Source organism: Gopherus evgoodei, chromosome 8 (assembly GCF_007399415.2).
Source record: "Gopherus evgoodei ecotype Sinaloan lineage chromosome 8, rGopEvg1_v1.p, whole genome shotgun sequence".
Lineage (NCBI taxonomy): Eukaryota > Metazoa > Chordata > Testudines > Testudinidae > Gopherus > Gopherus evgoodei.
The window spans coordinates 54547463-54565194 of NC_044329.1; the positions used below are offsets into that span (position 1 = coordinate 54547463).

The 17732-nt window shown below is 44.6% G+C and overlaps 1 protein-coding gene across 7 annotated transcripts in view; it reads left to right on the top strand.

Annotated features, from left to right (window-relative positions):
* The first annotated feature begins 583 nt into the window (after window positions 1-583).
* FAM20B (FAM20B glycosaminoglycan xylosylkinase) overlaps window positions 584-17732 on the top strand; it is a 35456-nt gene continuing 18307 nt past the window's right edge. For 6 of the 7 annotated variants that reach the window (XM_030572051.1, XM_030572054.1, XM_030572053.1 and 3 more), the window contains exons 1-3: window positions 584-668; window positions 8994-9520; window positions 13148-13234. In XM_030572051.1, the coding sequence (XP_030427911.1) occupies window positions 9144-9520; window positions 13148-13234 (464 nt within the window). In that variant the 5' untranslated portion in view covers window positions 584-668; window positions 8994-9143. Of the gene's footprint in view, window positions 669-4076; window positions 4244-8993; window positions 9521-13147; window positions 13235-17732 lie in introns of all 7 variants that reach the window. The other variant, XM_030572052.1, reaches the window with a different exon arrangement.

Genomic DNA, 17732 nt, shown 5'->3' on the forward strand with positions numbered 1-17732 from the left:
TGGGCCCTTCTGACCTTAGGGTATGTTTACATGGAGACACTCATGAACATGAATGTGAATTAACTGTGAATTTAAAGTTGCTTAGTTAAACCCCTGTGTGGGGACACTTATGCAGATATAAAGTGGCCTTAAGTTGGTGTAACTAATCCTCTTTAAAATCACATCTTTTCTTAATGTGGATTATTTTTGATGAGTGACCACTGCAGACAAACCCTAATCTGTAGGGGAGGGGGCAAGATACTTCTTACTACCCCTCTCTCGCAGCAGGTACTGCCCCCAACCTTGAGCACCACCCTCCACTGGCTGCTGTTTGCTCCCAGGCCTCAAGCAGGGCAGGGTTAATTGGGTGTGGCTTAGACAGAGGGTCTGGCTTGGGCGGAGGGAGTTAAATTAGGCACGCTCCTATTGGCTGTCAGGGAATAGTTGTGGGCGTGGATGGAGGTCAACGAGCCAGTCCCATTGGCTGGCGTGTTAAAGGAGCTGCCCTATTCGGGAGCCCCTCTGGTCCTTTCGGTGAGGGAGCGGGGAAAGGTGGGGCCCCATTGGTCGGTGATGTCGGATGAGGCGGTCCTATTGGTTGCGGCGCCGGGCGCCACCATGTTGGAGAGCTCGCGGGGCTGTTGGCACTGGCAGCGCCGGCCGGGGATGGCGCGCGGGCGCCGGCGGGGGTGAGTACGGGGCGCCGGGTGGCGTCTTCCCAGGAGCGGCGCGCTGGGCGCTCGCTAGGGGCCCCGGGGCCGGGGCCAGGGGAGCGGGGTCGGGAGCTTCAGGCCCGCCGCGCTCGACCCCTTCGGCCTGGGGGCCTCGTAGCGCTGCGGCCGCGGCCCTGCGCTGCCTGCGTGGCTTGGCGGGGACGGGCCCCGCGCATACGGGCAAGGGGCGCCCCTCTCCCGCCCGACACGCCCCTTCCCCGCGCCGCGGTCACCCACTCGGGTCCAGTGGGAGAGCAGCAGCGACCCCCCGTGCGGTGCCGGAGCGCCCGTGGGGCGGATAACGAGCCCCGAGGGGCGTCGGGGTCTTTTCTCTGGGAATCCCCGCTTCGCTGGGGCGGTGTGGGGTCCCGTCTGCAGCCGCGCTGGTATGTTGGGCGATAGGGAGAGTGATACCCTTTGAGGGGACCAGTCACCCACCAGAGTTGGGTCTGCAAGGGTGGAAGTAACTTGCATTGGAAACCTTGATAGGGCTTTACAGTGGCTGCCTATGGTAGGAACGGGTCTTTAGCACAGATTTCCCTGCGTTGGTTGTGAGCCTTTCCCAAGCATAGCTGATCATTCAGATAAGATCGTGCTCTTGTGAGAAGTCCCCCGAGAAGCCTCCTCTACTTGATTTTGAAAAGTATTTGAATAATAATTCATGCTTCTGTGATCCCTTTCATCTTTGCATTTCAAAGCACTTTACAGACAACAATTAAAGCTATACCTGCATGCCCTAGCAATTAGAAAAATATTAACCCCCTTTTGTAGATGGGGAAGCTGAGGCACAGAATGGTTTAATGACTTGTCCATGGTCACACTGCCAGTCAGCAGCTGCCACAAATAAAACCCAGGAGTCCTGACTCAAAGTTATTTGCTCTAACAATTAGACAGCACACTTTAATTGTTGGGACCCTCTCAGTGGCTGAACGGTAGTGGACAAAGATTTCACTCTCTCCCCTCCTCCCCCACCCAATCTTCAGTAAAAAGGGATTGTTTGAGTGCTGTCTTGTACTCTAGCCATTTCTGACACAGGACTCAAACTCTAATACACTACAGTGAAGGTTAGTGTTTTTATACTGTCATTAGACCTCGTAGTCTACCTAGCAGTAACATAAAACCTGCACAGTGAGACCCCTCCAACAACAGGAAAACTGCCTTACGGGATCGTTTTACTTAGAAGTATCTCTAAGCGTTCAGTGCAGTACAGTCTGTCTTTGGCTGACTTTTCCAGTCAAGGTGTTTCGCTGTGTATCTTACAACAAAAGCAAATAATTTTTTGCTGTTTTACCTTACCTCCATTCTATAGGGCCTTTGCAGTTAGATCTAAAATAAACACCTCAAAACAAACAAAAACTCTCTCCACCCTATGTAATTGGAAAATTTTGCCTTTTCAGTAAGTTGGTTCCACTTCGAACAGCCATTATGGTTATGGGAAAGCTTGGAGGTAAAACCTGAGATTCAGCAAATGACATTGTCAAATGATGAAAAAAAAGAAACAAGTTTTACCATTGAGCATACAGATTAGATGTGGCAGTCATAAGAAGCATGGATTCAGGCTCCCTTTTTAAAAAAAAAAAATAATAAAAATAAAAATTTAAAGTGAGCCTGGCTCAGCATTGAAGGCCAGACCATTGGTTGGTATAAGTCAGTGAGAAAACACGATTTATTTCCACTTGCAAACCAAAGTCCCAGGCACGGCCGGCTCTACTGTTTTTGCCGCCCCAAGCAGCGCGCCGAATTGCCGCTACGGAAGGCAGGGGCAGTCCATGTGCCGTTAGGGTGGCACCTGCGTTTCTATGGGGGCTGAAGACAGAAGCTACACCATCCCAGACAGCTGAACATAGAGGCTGCCGCCGAATTGCCGCCGCCGCAGAAATGTGCGTGACGCTCTAAAGGCACACGTACTGCTCCCGCTGTCAGCGGCAGCAATTCGCGTGCTGCTTGGGGGCAGAAACACAGGGACTCCCGCTCCTTGCAGATTGCCACCCCAAGCACCTGCTTGGGATGCTGGCGCCTGGAGCCGGCCCTGGTCCCAGGAGAGCCACATAGATTTTGTACTGCCTTGCATGTTGTCAACAAAATTGGCAGCTAAGATCTGATCCCAGAATCTATGCTTCTGATTCTGTAGAGGTGCTATTTACCTTCAGCTTCTGTTGAGGCCAGTGGAGCTGTTGAGGCCAGTGGAGATAGGGTGGGCTCAGGAGCGGCGCAAGGGTTTTTGGCGCCCTAGGCGCAGGGCCAGGTTGCTGGTTCCACGGCTCCGGTGGACCTGCCGCAGGCGTCCCTGCGAACGGTCCGCTGGTTCCGTGGCTCTGGTGGACCTGCCGTGGGACCAGCGGACCGTCCACAGGCACGCCTGTGGGAGGTCCACCGGAGCAGTCTGCCGCCCTCCCAAATCCTGGCGTCCTAGGCGACCGCCTAGGTCACCTAAATGGAAGTGCCAGCCCTGGGTGGGCTCATCACCTGGCAGGATTGGGCCCATTATTATTTAAGATTGTAGGTAGATTTTCAGATCTCAGTTTGAGTTTTTAGTGCATCTTTTTATTTGTCAGCTGAATAAACTTGTTCTTAGCATCATTGACACCAAACCTAGAAGGAAATACATGTCATTTTCCATCAGTTTAAGGCCTTTTCTACACTAGTCTCCTTAAATTACCCCTTTGCTTATCACTCCACTGGTAGTAGCAATAGGGGGAGTTTTGGTGTCTTAAAAAAAAAACGCTGGTGTTTACTGACACTTTTTATCTTCATGTCAGGTTTTCATGACAGTGTTAAAATGCTGGTGACCAACCAGTACCTTGTCTTTGCTTGAGCTCTCGCTACTGCTGCCACTGGTGAAGGTGCAATGGAAAGTGTTTCTTAAGGAAAAAATTTCTAGGATAGGCCCAGCGTCAGAGGACTGCCTGCAGGGCTGTATGGTGAAGGTTGTTACAGATTAAGGGAGCAGGGAGATGCTGTACCAACCAGTAAACTTGTAGGAAGCTGTAAGCACTATATCATAAGAGTAGTACAGAACAATCACCAGGTAATGAAAGAGAGGTGGTAAGAGGGTCTGCAGATTCTAAGATAATGTCTGGGGGAGTATGTGAATAAAAGAATTCTATGCTGATAAGATCTATGTAGGGAGAGAGAGGGTGAGCTACCAAGGAATCTGCCAGAATGGAATGGCGTATTTCATGTGACTGAACTATGAAATTCTGGGTCCAGATCTGACTAATGAGGCCTCTCCCTGTTCTGCCTTATTTAAAAATCCTAATGACCAAGTGAAAGTCTTGTAAATTGTGTCCAGACAACATTGTGACAGGCACCTTATTAGATAATTTTGATTCTGTCCCTGTAATGGCATTGCCCTCTAAGTACAGTTCTTCTCTAATTTCTCAGGTGCCAGAGTATACACCCTTTTGGTTTTGTGCTGTGCCTGCTGATTTTTTTTGCTTTTGGAAAGTGGTGCTGGGCTGACTTAGAGGTGGTTGGCTGTTGCAGGACCCCAAGTCTTAAGAATATAAATGGATTCCATTTCCTCAACAAGTAGCAGAGAGCTGACTGTGGTGAGTTGCTTCCACTGAGAGTGCGAGTTTGGGGAAGAGAGTGGTTTAGCTGCTGTTTGGCTGTAGCATGAGTAACCTTCCAGACAGGCAGGAAAGTTACTGAGATATGTTTTTGTTTAATAAGTGGGTGGGAATGCTTTAGTTGAGACACTTGTGTGCACTGCGTGAAAGGACTTTCTCAGGCCTTGCCTACACTAAGGGTTTTGTCGACAGAAGTTATGCCGATGATTATAACCCAGTATATTCTCATAACACTCCTTCTCTCAGCAGAGCATGTCCACAGTTGGTGCTCTAGCATCGACAGAGAGAGCAGTGCACTGTGCAACTCACCACCTTCTGCAGCTAGGGGTGGGAAGGCAGAACGGGTTGCAGTGCATTATGGTAAGGGCTCAACATCTCATGATGCATTTTTCCATTCCATTGCTCCATGGGCTTCCGAGTGCATTTTGTGGCATTTTTCAACGGTCTCTGTTTACTGTGCACCTGCCATCTCTGTCTGAAAGGATGGATCCTGCATTGTTCTCTGCTGTCACTGTTATGAACACATTATGGCTGGTCATGCAGTATATCATGAACACCCAATCTGAACACAAATGAGAGATGCCTAACCTGTTATGAGCCATGGAAAGGAACACCACCAGATTACTTTTGGCATTCACGGAGCAGTTGGATGTGGAGGACTGTCACTTCTAGGTTTGGGAAACAAGCACTGAGTGGTAGGACTGCATGCAGTGGCTGCAGAATTTCAGATATGAAAGCCACCTTCATGGAATTGTGTGCAGAGCTCACCTCAACACTGCAGCTCAAGGACACCAAAATGAGAGCTGCCCTCTCAGTGGAGAAGCTTGTGGCAATCACTGTGTGTAAGCTGGCTACTCCAGACTGCTACTGGTCGGTTGCAAATCAGTTTGGAGTATGGAGATCCATCACTGGGGCTGCGTTAATGCAAGCGTGGAGGACCATTAATCACATACTACTATGAAGGACTGTGACTCTTGGCAATGTGCATGAAATGGTGGATGGCTTTGCAGCAATGGGAATCCCTAACTGCAGCAAGGTGATAGATGGCATTCATATCCTAATTTTGGCCTTGGACCATCTTGTGACAGAGTAAATCAATAGAAAGGGGTACTTCTCTATGGTATTGCAGGTACTTTGTGGCTTTCCGTGGCTGTTTCACTATCAACACGTGGTGGTCCAGGAAGGTACATGACACATGCATCTTCAGAAACTCTGGATTTTACAGAAAGCTGCAAGCAGGGACTTTCTTTCCAGACCAGAAGATTCAAAATGAGGATGTTGAAATGACCGTAGTGATCCCGGGAGACGCAGTGTACCCTTTACTTCCGTGGCTCATGAAGCCTTGTGTGGGAAACCTGGACAGCAGGAAGGAGCACTTCAACATTAATCTGAGCAGGTGCAGAATGACCGTAGAATATGCCTTTGGCAGATTAAAAGCACACTGGGGCTGTCTTTATGGCAGGTTAGACCTAAATGAGGAAAATATTCCCATGGTCATAGCAGCCTGCTGTGTACTCCATAATATTTGTGAGGCTAAGGGTTAAAAGTTTCCCCTGGGGTGGAGTGTGGAGGGGGATCGCCTGGCAGCTGATTTTGAGCAGCCAGATACTAGGGCTATTAGAGGAGTACAGAGGGGGGCAATTCGAATCGGAGGCTTTGAGGCACCATTTTGACAGTGAGATCCAGTAATGTGTCATTACAGCGCTCTGCCATGCTTTATTAACTTGCTGCCTTTCATTAAAATTTTGATGATTCCTGACTGTGATTTGTTCTCAGCAAATGATCAAATTGCAACTGTGTATTAATTCCAGCAGCAACCACAATGTGTAGGAGACAAAGAATGGTTATCTTTCATGGAATATTTTTTGTTAAATACCAATTAACAACATACACAGAAGGCTTGGTGGGAAGGGAGATAACAATGAAGGGCAGTGTAGGTGCCTGTATATATGTGGTCTGTTTTTCAGAAGTGTTTAACACCATTAGCTCTCTTGGAAATCAAAGGAATCTGTGGTTGCTCAGCATTTCTAAGAATCAGGCCACTTTATGTAGGTGCCTAAATTTTAGGTACCAAGTGTGATAGTCTTTCACTAAGTGCTTTAATCTGTTCAGTACTGGGATAAATAAAGCCTTAATAGGTGTTTCCATTGTAGATAGTAGTGGTTCTGAAGTGGGCTGTATGATCCAGTGTTAATTCTCATAAATCTCTGAGATATTTTAAAAAAGGAAACAAAAGAAAGCAAGTTCCTATACTAGTTACATTTAAAATAATGAAGTGAAATAAAGTGAATGAATGAATAAATAAATAAAGATATAGTGAGTTGAAGATAAAATTCTGTTCATATTAATCTGCTTGGTCTTTTGTTACACTCAGGATGAGTGTTTAATGTCTTAGGGGGTGTGTTTTGACTGCAGTGTTAGACTGAGCTCCTAATCCAATTCCCATCCACATCCACAAATCTCTAGCTCAAGTTAAGTGGTGCTTTAAGTTTGAGCTAGTTAACCATAAATGGAGGGATGATTGGAGCTCAAATGCTCCTAAAACTCTAGGAAGTAATGCAGTGGTGGTACGACAGTGATTATAACTCATCAGCTGTTAATCTATTTCTGTATAGTTTTAGTGGTGTTTTGCAGTGTGGTCACTCAAACTAGCTTGAGTGGAGTAACCCAAGTGTACTAATTTGAGCTAACTGTTGCAGTGAAGATAAGTCCTGTATCCTGCACTTGCAGGAGTATGGCCTTTTTGGTCAGTTGAAGGTCTGCCATCAGTACTGCTGATTCCCATTGCCAACCTGCATACCACAGACATTCTGTTCAGAGAAATTCTGCCCTGTCTAGATAGAACTGAAGGATGAATTTTAGCTTATGTGAATTTCCTGGCTCATTTCCGATCAATACCAGGAGAGGTTGTTTTTATAATTGGCAGATCAGATAAGTATTACATAGATCAGGTGTCTGTAGTGCTAGATTGACACAGCTTGGGCATTTGGCCTCTCTTTTAATTCTTCCTTTTCCCTTCATGGAATTTGGTGTGTTGAGTGACTAATCACATTAAATAAGTTATTCACATGTCAGCTGCATGCAAGTTGCCTTTACAATGACATTGTTTACATACTAATATCTGAAAATGGGTGTTATCAATAGTGTTTGAGAAGCAAGATGTATGACCGGAAATGAGCAATCTGATCTGAACTGTCACCTCACGAATGAGACAAAATGAAAATGATGGGGCTAAAGTTACTACTGTTATGCTGCACATTTAAAACTGTTAGCCAGCTGAACAAAGAGTCATTTTCAAAATATAGAGATCTGTTGACTGGGTGTGGAACTGCTTGTCCCTAGCTGTAACTTGTAATTTGGTTTAAAAGTGGGTCACCAGGCTGTCCCCCATCTTATTGTTTTAGTCTAACATTAAGATTTCATGCAGGAGTGCTCCTACTGTGCCTCCCTGAGGACAGCTAGGAGCCCAAGGATATCTATCTCATTAAAACAAGGTAGATTTGCACCTACCCTCATCTCTTCAGCGCAGGGTGTATGGCCTGCAGAGAGACACTGATTCTCTCATGCAGTGTAGTCCGTGTTAATCTGAACACGCGGGCCGCAACTTGCATGCTGAAGGTGGGGATGGCTGTGATCTGTATTTGGCCAGTGGGATGCACTTTGGCTGTCCTTGTGTTGTAGATGGTAAAATAGCTAAGCAAGTGCACTGCTATTACTTGTTTCTTGAATAAGTAACTTCTGCCTCATCCATTTATTGCTCATCCCAGTGAGCATCTACCACTCAGGGTGCAGTTTGTGGCCATTTTGAAAAAAATTGTTTATGTTCCTATGTGCAGTCTCTATCAGCTCCATGTGTTTCCTACAGTGATGGTGATTTAGTGTCAGTTTTCAACTGCGTTCTGGTTATGTTTAATAATGTTTGAATATTCTTTTCTTGATTTAATTTAACTAGATTTGATTAACTGCTCATCAGATGGGCCTTAATTGATAACGATTTATCAGCCAAAACTTATTGAAGAGGGAGATGTCTTGCATCTGTCTTAAATACGAAGACATAGATGTGTCACAGCATAGTTGGTTGGGCTGAGGTTTTAGAACAGAGTGATTTTTTTTTTTTTTTAAATTTCCTTTGTGTCTGTGAGGCTGTTAATTGTCTATTGTTTATTTCTCCTCTATTTGTTTGCTCTGGAGATGTTTTTGGCTATCACTTTTGCAAACTGCTATGAAGGATGGATTTAGTACACCAGAATTTAGTACACACTTTTGATTTTCTTGGGGTAGTGCAGAGAACTTGGAGATATGGTAGGGACCACATTTTTTTTTTAAATGAGCATTTTCTGCTTTTAAATGTGGTACCATCAACTTAAATAATAATTCTTTCCAAATGTTCTCCCTACTGTACTTACAGTAATTTCAGTTGTGACTTGTAAGTGCAATAATAGAGGACGTTTCCTGTATTTGGCAGCCTTTTATGTATATCGTTCGTTTAACTGTATCAGTCCATTCCCGTTGTTTGTGAGGCGTGTTCACACAGCAACAAGGGAGAGTATTTACAAAAGAGGAAAGTGGGATTGTGAAACCCCAAAAATTGGCAGGAAGTTTGGGCCTGGGGTGCAAGTGCAGCATTCTTTAACATGCTTAGCAAACATGACTAGATTTTGAGTTGATGGTACCTGTGAAACTTACATTTTTTCTTTTTCTTTTTTTTTATTTTTTGGTTAATTTGTAGAGGTACCAGAAGATACTTCCGTGATGATAGACCCACAAGAGTGAAAATTATGAATGAAATGCATTCACATTCCCCTCCTGACCCTGATCTCTAATAGACTTCCTGTAGCCCTTGGAAGAGAGGGTCAGGAGAAAGGGGTTGAAGGTCACCATGAAGCTAAAGCAGCGAGTGGTGCTGCTGGCCATCCTCTTTGTCATCTTCATTTTCATGAAAGTTTTCGTCATTGACAACTTGGACACTTCAGCTGCCAACCGGGAGGACCAGCGGGCCTTTCACCGCATGATGGCAAGCTTGCGTGTGGAGCTAGACCCCCGACTTGATCATACGCTGCAGTCCCCCTGGGAGATTGCTGCCCAGTGGGTGGTACCACGGGAAGTGTATCCCGAGGAGACGCCGGAGCTAGGGGCTGTTATGCATGCCATGGCTACCAAGAAAATTATAAAAGCTGATGTGGGCTACAAAGGGACCCAGCTGAAAGCTTTGCTGATACTTGAAGGGGGACAGAAAGTGGTCTTCAAACCTAAGAGGTAAATATACCCATCAGTGACTGGATAAAACAACCTGTTTGGGTTTTTCCTCTCTGCTGATTCTTTAATTTATAAACTGATATATGTTCATATTGCATATGATGCAGTCTAGTATTCAGAAGGTAGAATGGAGCCATGCTGATCCTTTGGTAATATTCAGCTTGTCTGCCAGCTGAACCTGAGATTTTCAACATTGACCTCCAAACCCAACCTCTCTATAGTTCAGAGACATAATCAGCAAGGTTGGTCAAACCTTGCAGTGCTGAACACTGGCTTCTGACCAGTGTTGCTGGCCAGATGTCGGGTATCTGAAGAGGAGTCATGTAGCATTCCACAGTGAGAGGCTAGTTGTCATAATCTGGGTGCTTTATGGCAGTGAGTCTCATAGGGTGTCAAGAAATGGAAATTGATGGCTGTCTTCAAACTAGGCCTAGAAGGTTGCGGTGCTACCAGTGGAATGTAATATTTTATGTTCTTCCTTGTATTTGTCAATATGGAAATTGCATTTCTGCCTTGATTGAACATTTTCTCATTCCACCATAAAGCTGCTTATGTGACTTGTGTATTCCTGTAACGCTTTCTAAACTAACTTTCCTTGAGGAAAAGGTGGACTGCTGGAATTTTCAGTGCCATTTCTCTAATGACGACTTGCACGCCTGGTTTGGAGTTACATCATTGGACTGTACTGTGTTGAAACACTGTGAACTTTTTGCATTGAAGTGGTGGTGATACAGCTTGCACAGGATACTGCGTGCGTATTGTAATTACCATGTCTTGTTACTGTATTTCTATAGTGCTTTTTATATAACTGAATGCCATAAAGAAGTACACAAAGCCTTAAGTTACATTCCAGTAATGGAATGTTGGTGTGCAGGCAAGCAAAATGTACGCATCAAGGACATGTACAGCCAGGAATGTTTTTAAAGGAATGCCAGACAATTTATGGTGGTATGCAGTGCATGTGAGAAAAGAAGGGGATGCAGAGAGGAATTTTTGGCAAGGATGTAGGAGTTTATCCCTACCTCTTTTTCGTAGGATTCTGGAAGTTTTTAAGCAATTGCCCACACTCAGCTCCAGAGCAGGTAGTCAGGTTCCCTATTTGCCATCTTTCTGATTGAATCCGGTAGGTGTGGAGAATTAGCAGACTGAGTGGGCAGTCAAAAAAGTAGAGCCCTGTGCGGATACGAAATCTATATCTGTGGGTATAAATCGGTATCCACAGAGCTGCAGGGCTCTACCGGGAACTGCAGCAGTGAAAGCAGCAGTCTGATATGCTGTTGTTCCCAGGAGCAGCTGGGGTGGGTACCCTGCTCACCAGCAGCTGTGGGCAGGGCTGGAGGCGGTTACAACCATGCTGGAGGAGCTGCTGACATGGGGTGCTGGCTCCTGGGAATGTTATGAACCATTAAGAAAGGGATAGATAAGACCGAAAATATCTTAATGCCACTATATAAATCCATGGTATGCCCCATCTTGAATACTGCTTGCAATTCTGGTCACCCCATCTGAAAAGATATATGAATATTGGTGAAGGTACAAAGAAGGGCTACAAAAATAATTAGGGGTATGGAACAGCTTCCATATGATTAAAAAGAGTGGGACTGTTCAGCTTGGAAAAGAGAGATAAGAGGAGATATGACAGACGTCTATAAAATCATGAATGGTATGGAGAAAATGAATAAGGAAGTGTTTATCCCTTCACATAACACAAGAACCAGGGGTCACCCAATGAAATTAATAGGCAGCAGGTTCAAGGCAAACATAAGGAAGTACTACTTCAAACAAGATACAGTCAACCTGTGGAACTTGTTGCCAGGGGATGTTGTAAAGGCCACAACAGTAATTTGGTTAAAAAAAGAATTAATAAATTCATGGAGGTTTGGTCCATCAATGACTACTAGCCAAGATGATCAGGGACACAACCCTGGGTGTCCTAAGCCTCTAACTGCCAGAAGCTGGGACTGTATGAGAGGGGATGGATCACTCGATAATTGCCCTGTTCTATTCTTTCCCTCTGAAGCATCTGGCATTGGTCACAGTTGGGAGACAGGGTACTGGGCTCGATAGACCATTGGTCTGAAGTAGTATGGCCATTCTTATGTTCTAAAGCAACGATTTGACTGGACCTCTCCTCCGGGTCATAAGTAGGGCTCTGTGTTTGTCACGGATTCCATGACTTCCTGCAACTTCCATGACTTCTGCAACAGCCAGGGTGGCTGACCCCAGGGCCACCTGAGCAGCTGGCCCCATGGACTGCTGTACTGGGTCTGCAGCCAGCCACTGCTGGAGTGGCCTCAGGACCAGCCGCACCAGCTGCTCTTCTCACGGCCCCTGGCAGCTGGCTCCGGGGGCCACCTGAGCAGCAGTCCCTGGAGTAGTGGGAGCAGCTGCAGCTTGGCAGTGGTCCCGGGGCAGCTGGAGCAGCGGCTGGCCCCAGGGCTCCCCCCACAGTGGTGGCTGGAGCAGCTGCTGGCCCCCTGGGACTCCCCCCATAGCTGCTGGTGCTGCGGGCTCCCCTTCTGGGAGCGTTCTCCCCCTCCCCCCGCCCTTCAGGTATTTATGGAATACATAATGGACAGGTCACGGGCTGTGGGGTTTTTTTGTTTGTTTTTTTGTTTCTTGCCTGTGACCTTTCCATGACTTCTACTAAAAATATCCATGATTAAATCGTTAGCCTTAGTCATAAGCTATCCTCTCAACCAAAAGATGGGTCAGGATTAAAGCACACTAGCAGATATTGTGGCAGACATGCACTGCTGCTGTACCTGTTCTGGGTAGTCCCTAGGGCTATTAATTGTCTAACTTGCACTAACTAGCTGCAGATTTTAAGGATTATTAGATCATCTAGTATATCTCATGCCATAAAATTTCACTCTATTACCCCCATATTGATCTCAGTAACTTGTGTTTGACTAAAGCATAATTTACAGAAAGGCATCCAGTCTTGATTTGAAAACATCAGAAGATGTAGAATCCACCATTCTCCTTGGTAGTTTGTTACATTGGTTAATCATCTTCAAATTAGAAGGCACTCTTTTTTTTAGTGAATTTGTCTGGCTTCAGCTTCCAGCAATTGAGTCTTGTTATGTCTCTTTCTGTTAGATTAAAGAGCCTGTTAACTCCTGGTATTTTTGCCCTAGGAAGATACTTATTCACTGTAATCAAGTTACCTCTCAGTCTATTATTGACCCCGTTTATACATGCAAGGATTGCACTAGCACTTTTGGTCACATCATCACACTAGGAGCTGATGTTGAGCTTTGTCCACTATGATTACTAAATCCTTTTCGGAGTCACTGCTTTCTAGGATAGAGTCCCCGATTCTATAGATATGGCTTGTATTCTTTGCTCTGAGGTTGTATTAAAACTCATTTTGTTTGACTGGTCCTAGCTTGCCAGGTGACTGAGATCAATTCGTGAGTACCCTGTTCTCACTATGTACTTCTCTGCTAATCTTTACACTCTTTAATTTCACTAACCTCATTCCTCCTCTCCCACAAGAAATCATTTTGGAGGTGACCCAGAACCAATTCCATTTCAATGATTCTTGCTTGTGTGACTCTTAACTTTACTGAGGAGAATCCCCCATAAATCATTTTGTTTTTTCATCATTCATTGCATTTACAGATATGCCAGAGACTATGTAGTAGAAGGAGAGCCATATGCTGGATATGACAGACACAATGCTGAGGTGACAGCCTTTCACTTGGACAGGTATGGAACTATTGGGTTCGCTATTTAATTATTCTCTTGTTTTTGTTTTATTTTGTTTTGTTTTTATTTTGCACCAGTTCACTTCAGAGAGGGTGCCTGAGACATCAATCTCCAACCTGCTCATTGAGTAGAACAAAAAATGTTGTTAAAACGTCATGACATGATACAGTCCAATGAGCAGGGTTTCTGTGGAAGGAAATAATATCACCCTAACTTATTAGAATGCTTAGCACATGTCAACAAAGTAATGGATAAAAAAAGAACAAGATGGGCATAGTTTACGTAGACTTTCAAAGGGTTTTAATTAGGTTCCTCACGAGAGACTGCTAAAAGAAATTAAGTAATCGGCGTGAGAGGTAAAGTATTATCATGGATCAAAAATTGACCAAGAGACAGTGAGCATAAATAGTCAATTTTCATCCTGGCAAAAAGTGAAGAATGAGGGTGCCTTAAAGTTCTGTACTAGGTCTTTGTGTTTAGTATATTTGTGAGTGATCTGGGAAGGGGGGTGAGCAGTGAGAAAGCAAATTTTTTTCCAGATGATATAGTGTTATTTAGGTTAGTCAAATCCACAGAAGACTGTGAAGAACATCAGAGAGACCTAACCAAGGTTGGTGAATGGGCAACATGATGACAGATGAAGTATATTGATGGTAAATGCAGAGTAATTCACACTGGAGGGAAAAAAATCAACTACTCATATACCTTAGAAGGGTTAAATTAACGATCAGTTTGGGTAAGGGGTCTGGGAATCATTGTGGACAGCTCAGTGTGAAGACCTCAGCTCAATGTGCAACTGCTGTCAAAAAAACAAAGATGTTAGGTATCAGAGGGTAGCCGTGTTAGTCTGGATCTGTAAAAGCAGCAAAGAATCCTGTGGCACCTTATAGACTAACAGACGTTTTAGAGCATGAGCTTTCGTGGGTGAATACCCACTTCCTCAGATGCATGTAATGGAAATATCCAGGGGCAGGTATATATATGTGTGCTAGCAAGCAAGCTAGAGATAACGAGGTCAGTTCAATCAGGGGGGATGAGGCCCTGTTCTAGCAGTTGAGGTGTGAAAACCAAGAGAGGAGAAACTGGTTCTGTAATTGGCAAGCCATTCACAGTCTTTGTTCAATCCTGAGCTGATGGTGTCAAATTTGCAGATGAACTGAAGCTCAGCAGTTTCTCTTTGAAGTCTGGTCCTGAAGTTTTTTTGCTGCAGGATGGCCACCTTAAGGTCTGCTATAGTGTGGCCAGGGAGGTTGAAGTGCTCTCCTACAGGTTTTTGTATATTGCCATTCCTAATGTCTGATTTGTGTCCATTTATCCTTTTCCGTAGAGACTGTCCAGTTTGGCCGATGTACATAGCAGAGGGGCATTGCTGGCATATGATGGCGTATATTACATTGGTGGATGTGCAGGTGAATGAACCAGTGATGGTGTGGCTGATCTGGTTAGGTCCTGTGATGGTGTTGCTGGTGTAGATATGTGGGCAGAGTTGGCATCGAGGTTTGTTGCATGGATTGGTTCCTGAGCTAGAGTTATTACGGTGTGGTGTGCAGTTGCTGGTGAGAATATGTTTCAGGTTGGCAGGTTGTCTGTGGGCAAGGATTGGCCTGCCACCCAAGGCCTGTGAAAGTGTGGGATCATTGTCCAGGATGGGTTGTAGATCCTTGATGATGCGTTGGAGGGGTTTTAGCTGGGGGCTGTATGTGATGGCCAGTGGAGTCCTGTTGGTTTCTCTCTTGGGTTTGTCTTGCAGTAGGAGGCTTCTGGGTACACGTCTGGCTCTGTTGATCTGTTTCTTTATTTCCTCGTGTGGGTATTGTAGTTTTGAGAATGCTTGGTGGAGATTTTGTAGGTGTTGGTCTCTGTCTGAGGGGTCAGAGCAGATGCGGTTGTACCTCAGTGCTTGGCTGTAGACAATGGATCGTGTGATGTGCCCGGGATGGAAGCTGGAGGCATGAAGGTAGGCATAGCGGTCGGTGGGTTTTCGATATAGGGTGGTGTTAATGTGACCATCACTTATTTGCACCGTGGTGTCAAGAAAGTGGACCTCCCGTGTAGATTGGTCCAGGCTGAGGTTGATGGTGGGGTGGAAGCTGTTGAAATCATGGTGGAATTTTTCCAGAGTCTCCTTCCCATGGGTCCAGATGATGAAGATGTCATCAATGTAGCGTAGGTAGAGAAGAGGTGTGAGTGGACGAGACTTGAGGAAGCGTTGTTCCAGGTCAGCCATGAAGATATTGGCATATTGTGGGGCCATGCGGGTGCCCATAGCAGTGCCACTGATCTGGAGATATATATTGTCATCAAATTTGAAATAGTTGTGTGTAAGTATAAAGGCACAGAGCTCAGCAGCCAGTTGTGCTGTGGCATCATCAGGGATAGTGTTCCTGACAGCTTGTATTCCATCTGTGTGTGGGATGTTTGTGTAGAGAGCCTCTACATCCATGGTGGCTAGGATGGTGTTTTCTGGGAGGTCACCAATACATTGTAGTTTCCTCAGGAAATCAGTGGTGTCACGGAGATAGCTGGGAGTGCTGGTGGCATAGGGTCTGAGTAGAGAGTCCATATATCCAGACAGTTGGATATATGGATATATAAGATGTTAGGATACCTAAAGGAGTGGAAAATACTATGGAATATATTATAATTCCATTATATGAATCAATGGTGCAGCTTCATCTAGAATACTGCTTGTGGTATTGGTCACTCCATTTCAAAAAGGCTATTAGATAATGAGGAGGCGTTTTAGAAAAGGGTATAGAAAATAATTAAGGGAATGAAAAAAAACTCATATGAAGAAAAAGTGAAAATGTTGGAATCTCTTACTTTAGAAAGGAGATGGTGAATAAAAGGGAACACGATAAAAGTGTACAAAATAATGAATGATCTAGAGAAGGTAGATTGGAACGTTCTGTTCTCTTGTCTCATAACACAAGAACAAAGGGAGATTAAATGAAATTGAAAGAGGGCAAATTCAAAACTGTTAAAAGGAAATATATTTTCACAAACATGCAATTCCGCTGTGGAATTTATTGCCAGAGGATACCATTGAGGTCAAAAACTGAGCAAGACTCAGAAAGGGATTTGGTCACATAGTTAATACTACAGTAGCTTTTAGAAGAGATATTAAGCCGATTGTTAACTGTTAGGAACTGGGTGGTTTCTTGCACCTTTCTCTGACTTGTCTGGTGCTGGACTCTGTTAGAGACAGGATACTGGACGTTGGACCATAGGTCTGATCTAGCATGACAGTTGCTGTGCTCCAATTCCTGTGTTGAATTGTTGCTCTGAACTTTATGCCAGTTTTCTTTCATATTCCACAATCAGGGAGACAAAGTAGGGTCTATTTTCCTGCATAGGGCATGGTGATGTCCTTTCTCAGCCACACTTTTTTCCTACAATAGGATTATATTGGACTAAATAGAGTAAAGGTTCTGTTTCTATAAGGGATACTGCCCCAGCACCATTGGGCTCTTGTTTCTCTAGAGCTGTCCAGTGAGAGATCAGATTTTCCAACTTTTTCTCGTAATGTACAACCTCTTCAGGACTTGTGTGGCAGCTGCCTACTTTCAGTCAAGAAGGTCTGATGGGAGTTCTTTCAGAGCTGAAAATTGTTGTTCCTAGATCTGTGGGAGGGGTCTCTGTGGAGCATGAGTTTGACACCTGGGGTGGATCTGGACCACTTGTACTTTGTTTTTCTGGCATCCACAGCAGCTTCAAATTGCGCAAATTGCAAGCTTTATTTTTTTTTTTTGTTTTAAGTATGTTTCTTGTGGTTATGTTGCAAAGATGACCTTTCGAATATGATTCCATGTAGTGCTGTCTTATACCTAAGCAATGGTTCTCGTGAGGTGTGAACTGACATTTTTCCCATTCATCACAATAGGGTGCTAATATTTAACTCTGATGCTGACACTTCAAAGGATACTTATTTTAAATAGCCATATGCAAAGGGGCACAGAATTAAGACTATCACATTTGCTCATACAAATTGGATAATTGCACACATCCAAATCTGTTGGACTCTTTTACTGTCCTGTATATCTCAGGTGTGATTTGTTAAGACAAACATTCTTCTTTGCCTATTTTGAATAACACTTTGCACTTCTTTGGGCTTTCTGTCTGAGGATCTAAAAGCAGTTTACAAATGTTAAAGAACTAACTTTCATAGTACCTCTGTGAGATAAGTATTTCCATTTTACAGAGGGGACAACTGAGGCATAAAGATTTAGGGTGAGTCTTTCAAACGTGCCTAAGTGAGTTAAGAGTGCAAATTGTATTGATACTTGTGCTCCAAACTCACTTAGGCACTTCTGAAAATCCCACTCTGAATACCTAAGTTGCCTGTGGTCACACAGTAAGTCTAACAGATACAGGAACAGAACTCCCTGAGAGACTTGTGCTTACCTGCTAACTATCTTTCCCCCCTCTCTCGTGTTTCTAAATGTCTTTATGCTTTCCAAAGACACCCAGTTCTCTCAAACCAGCTTGTCTGCTCTCA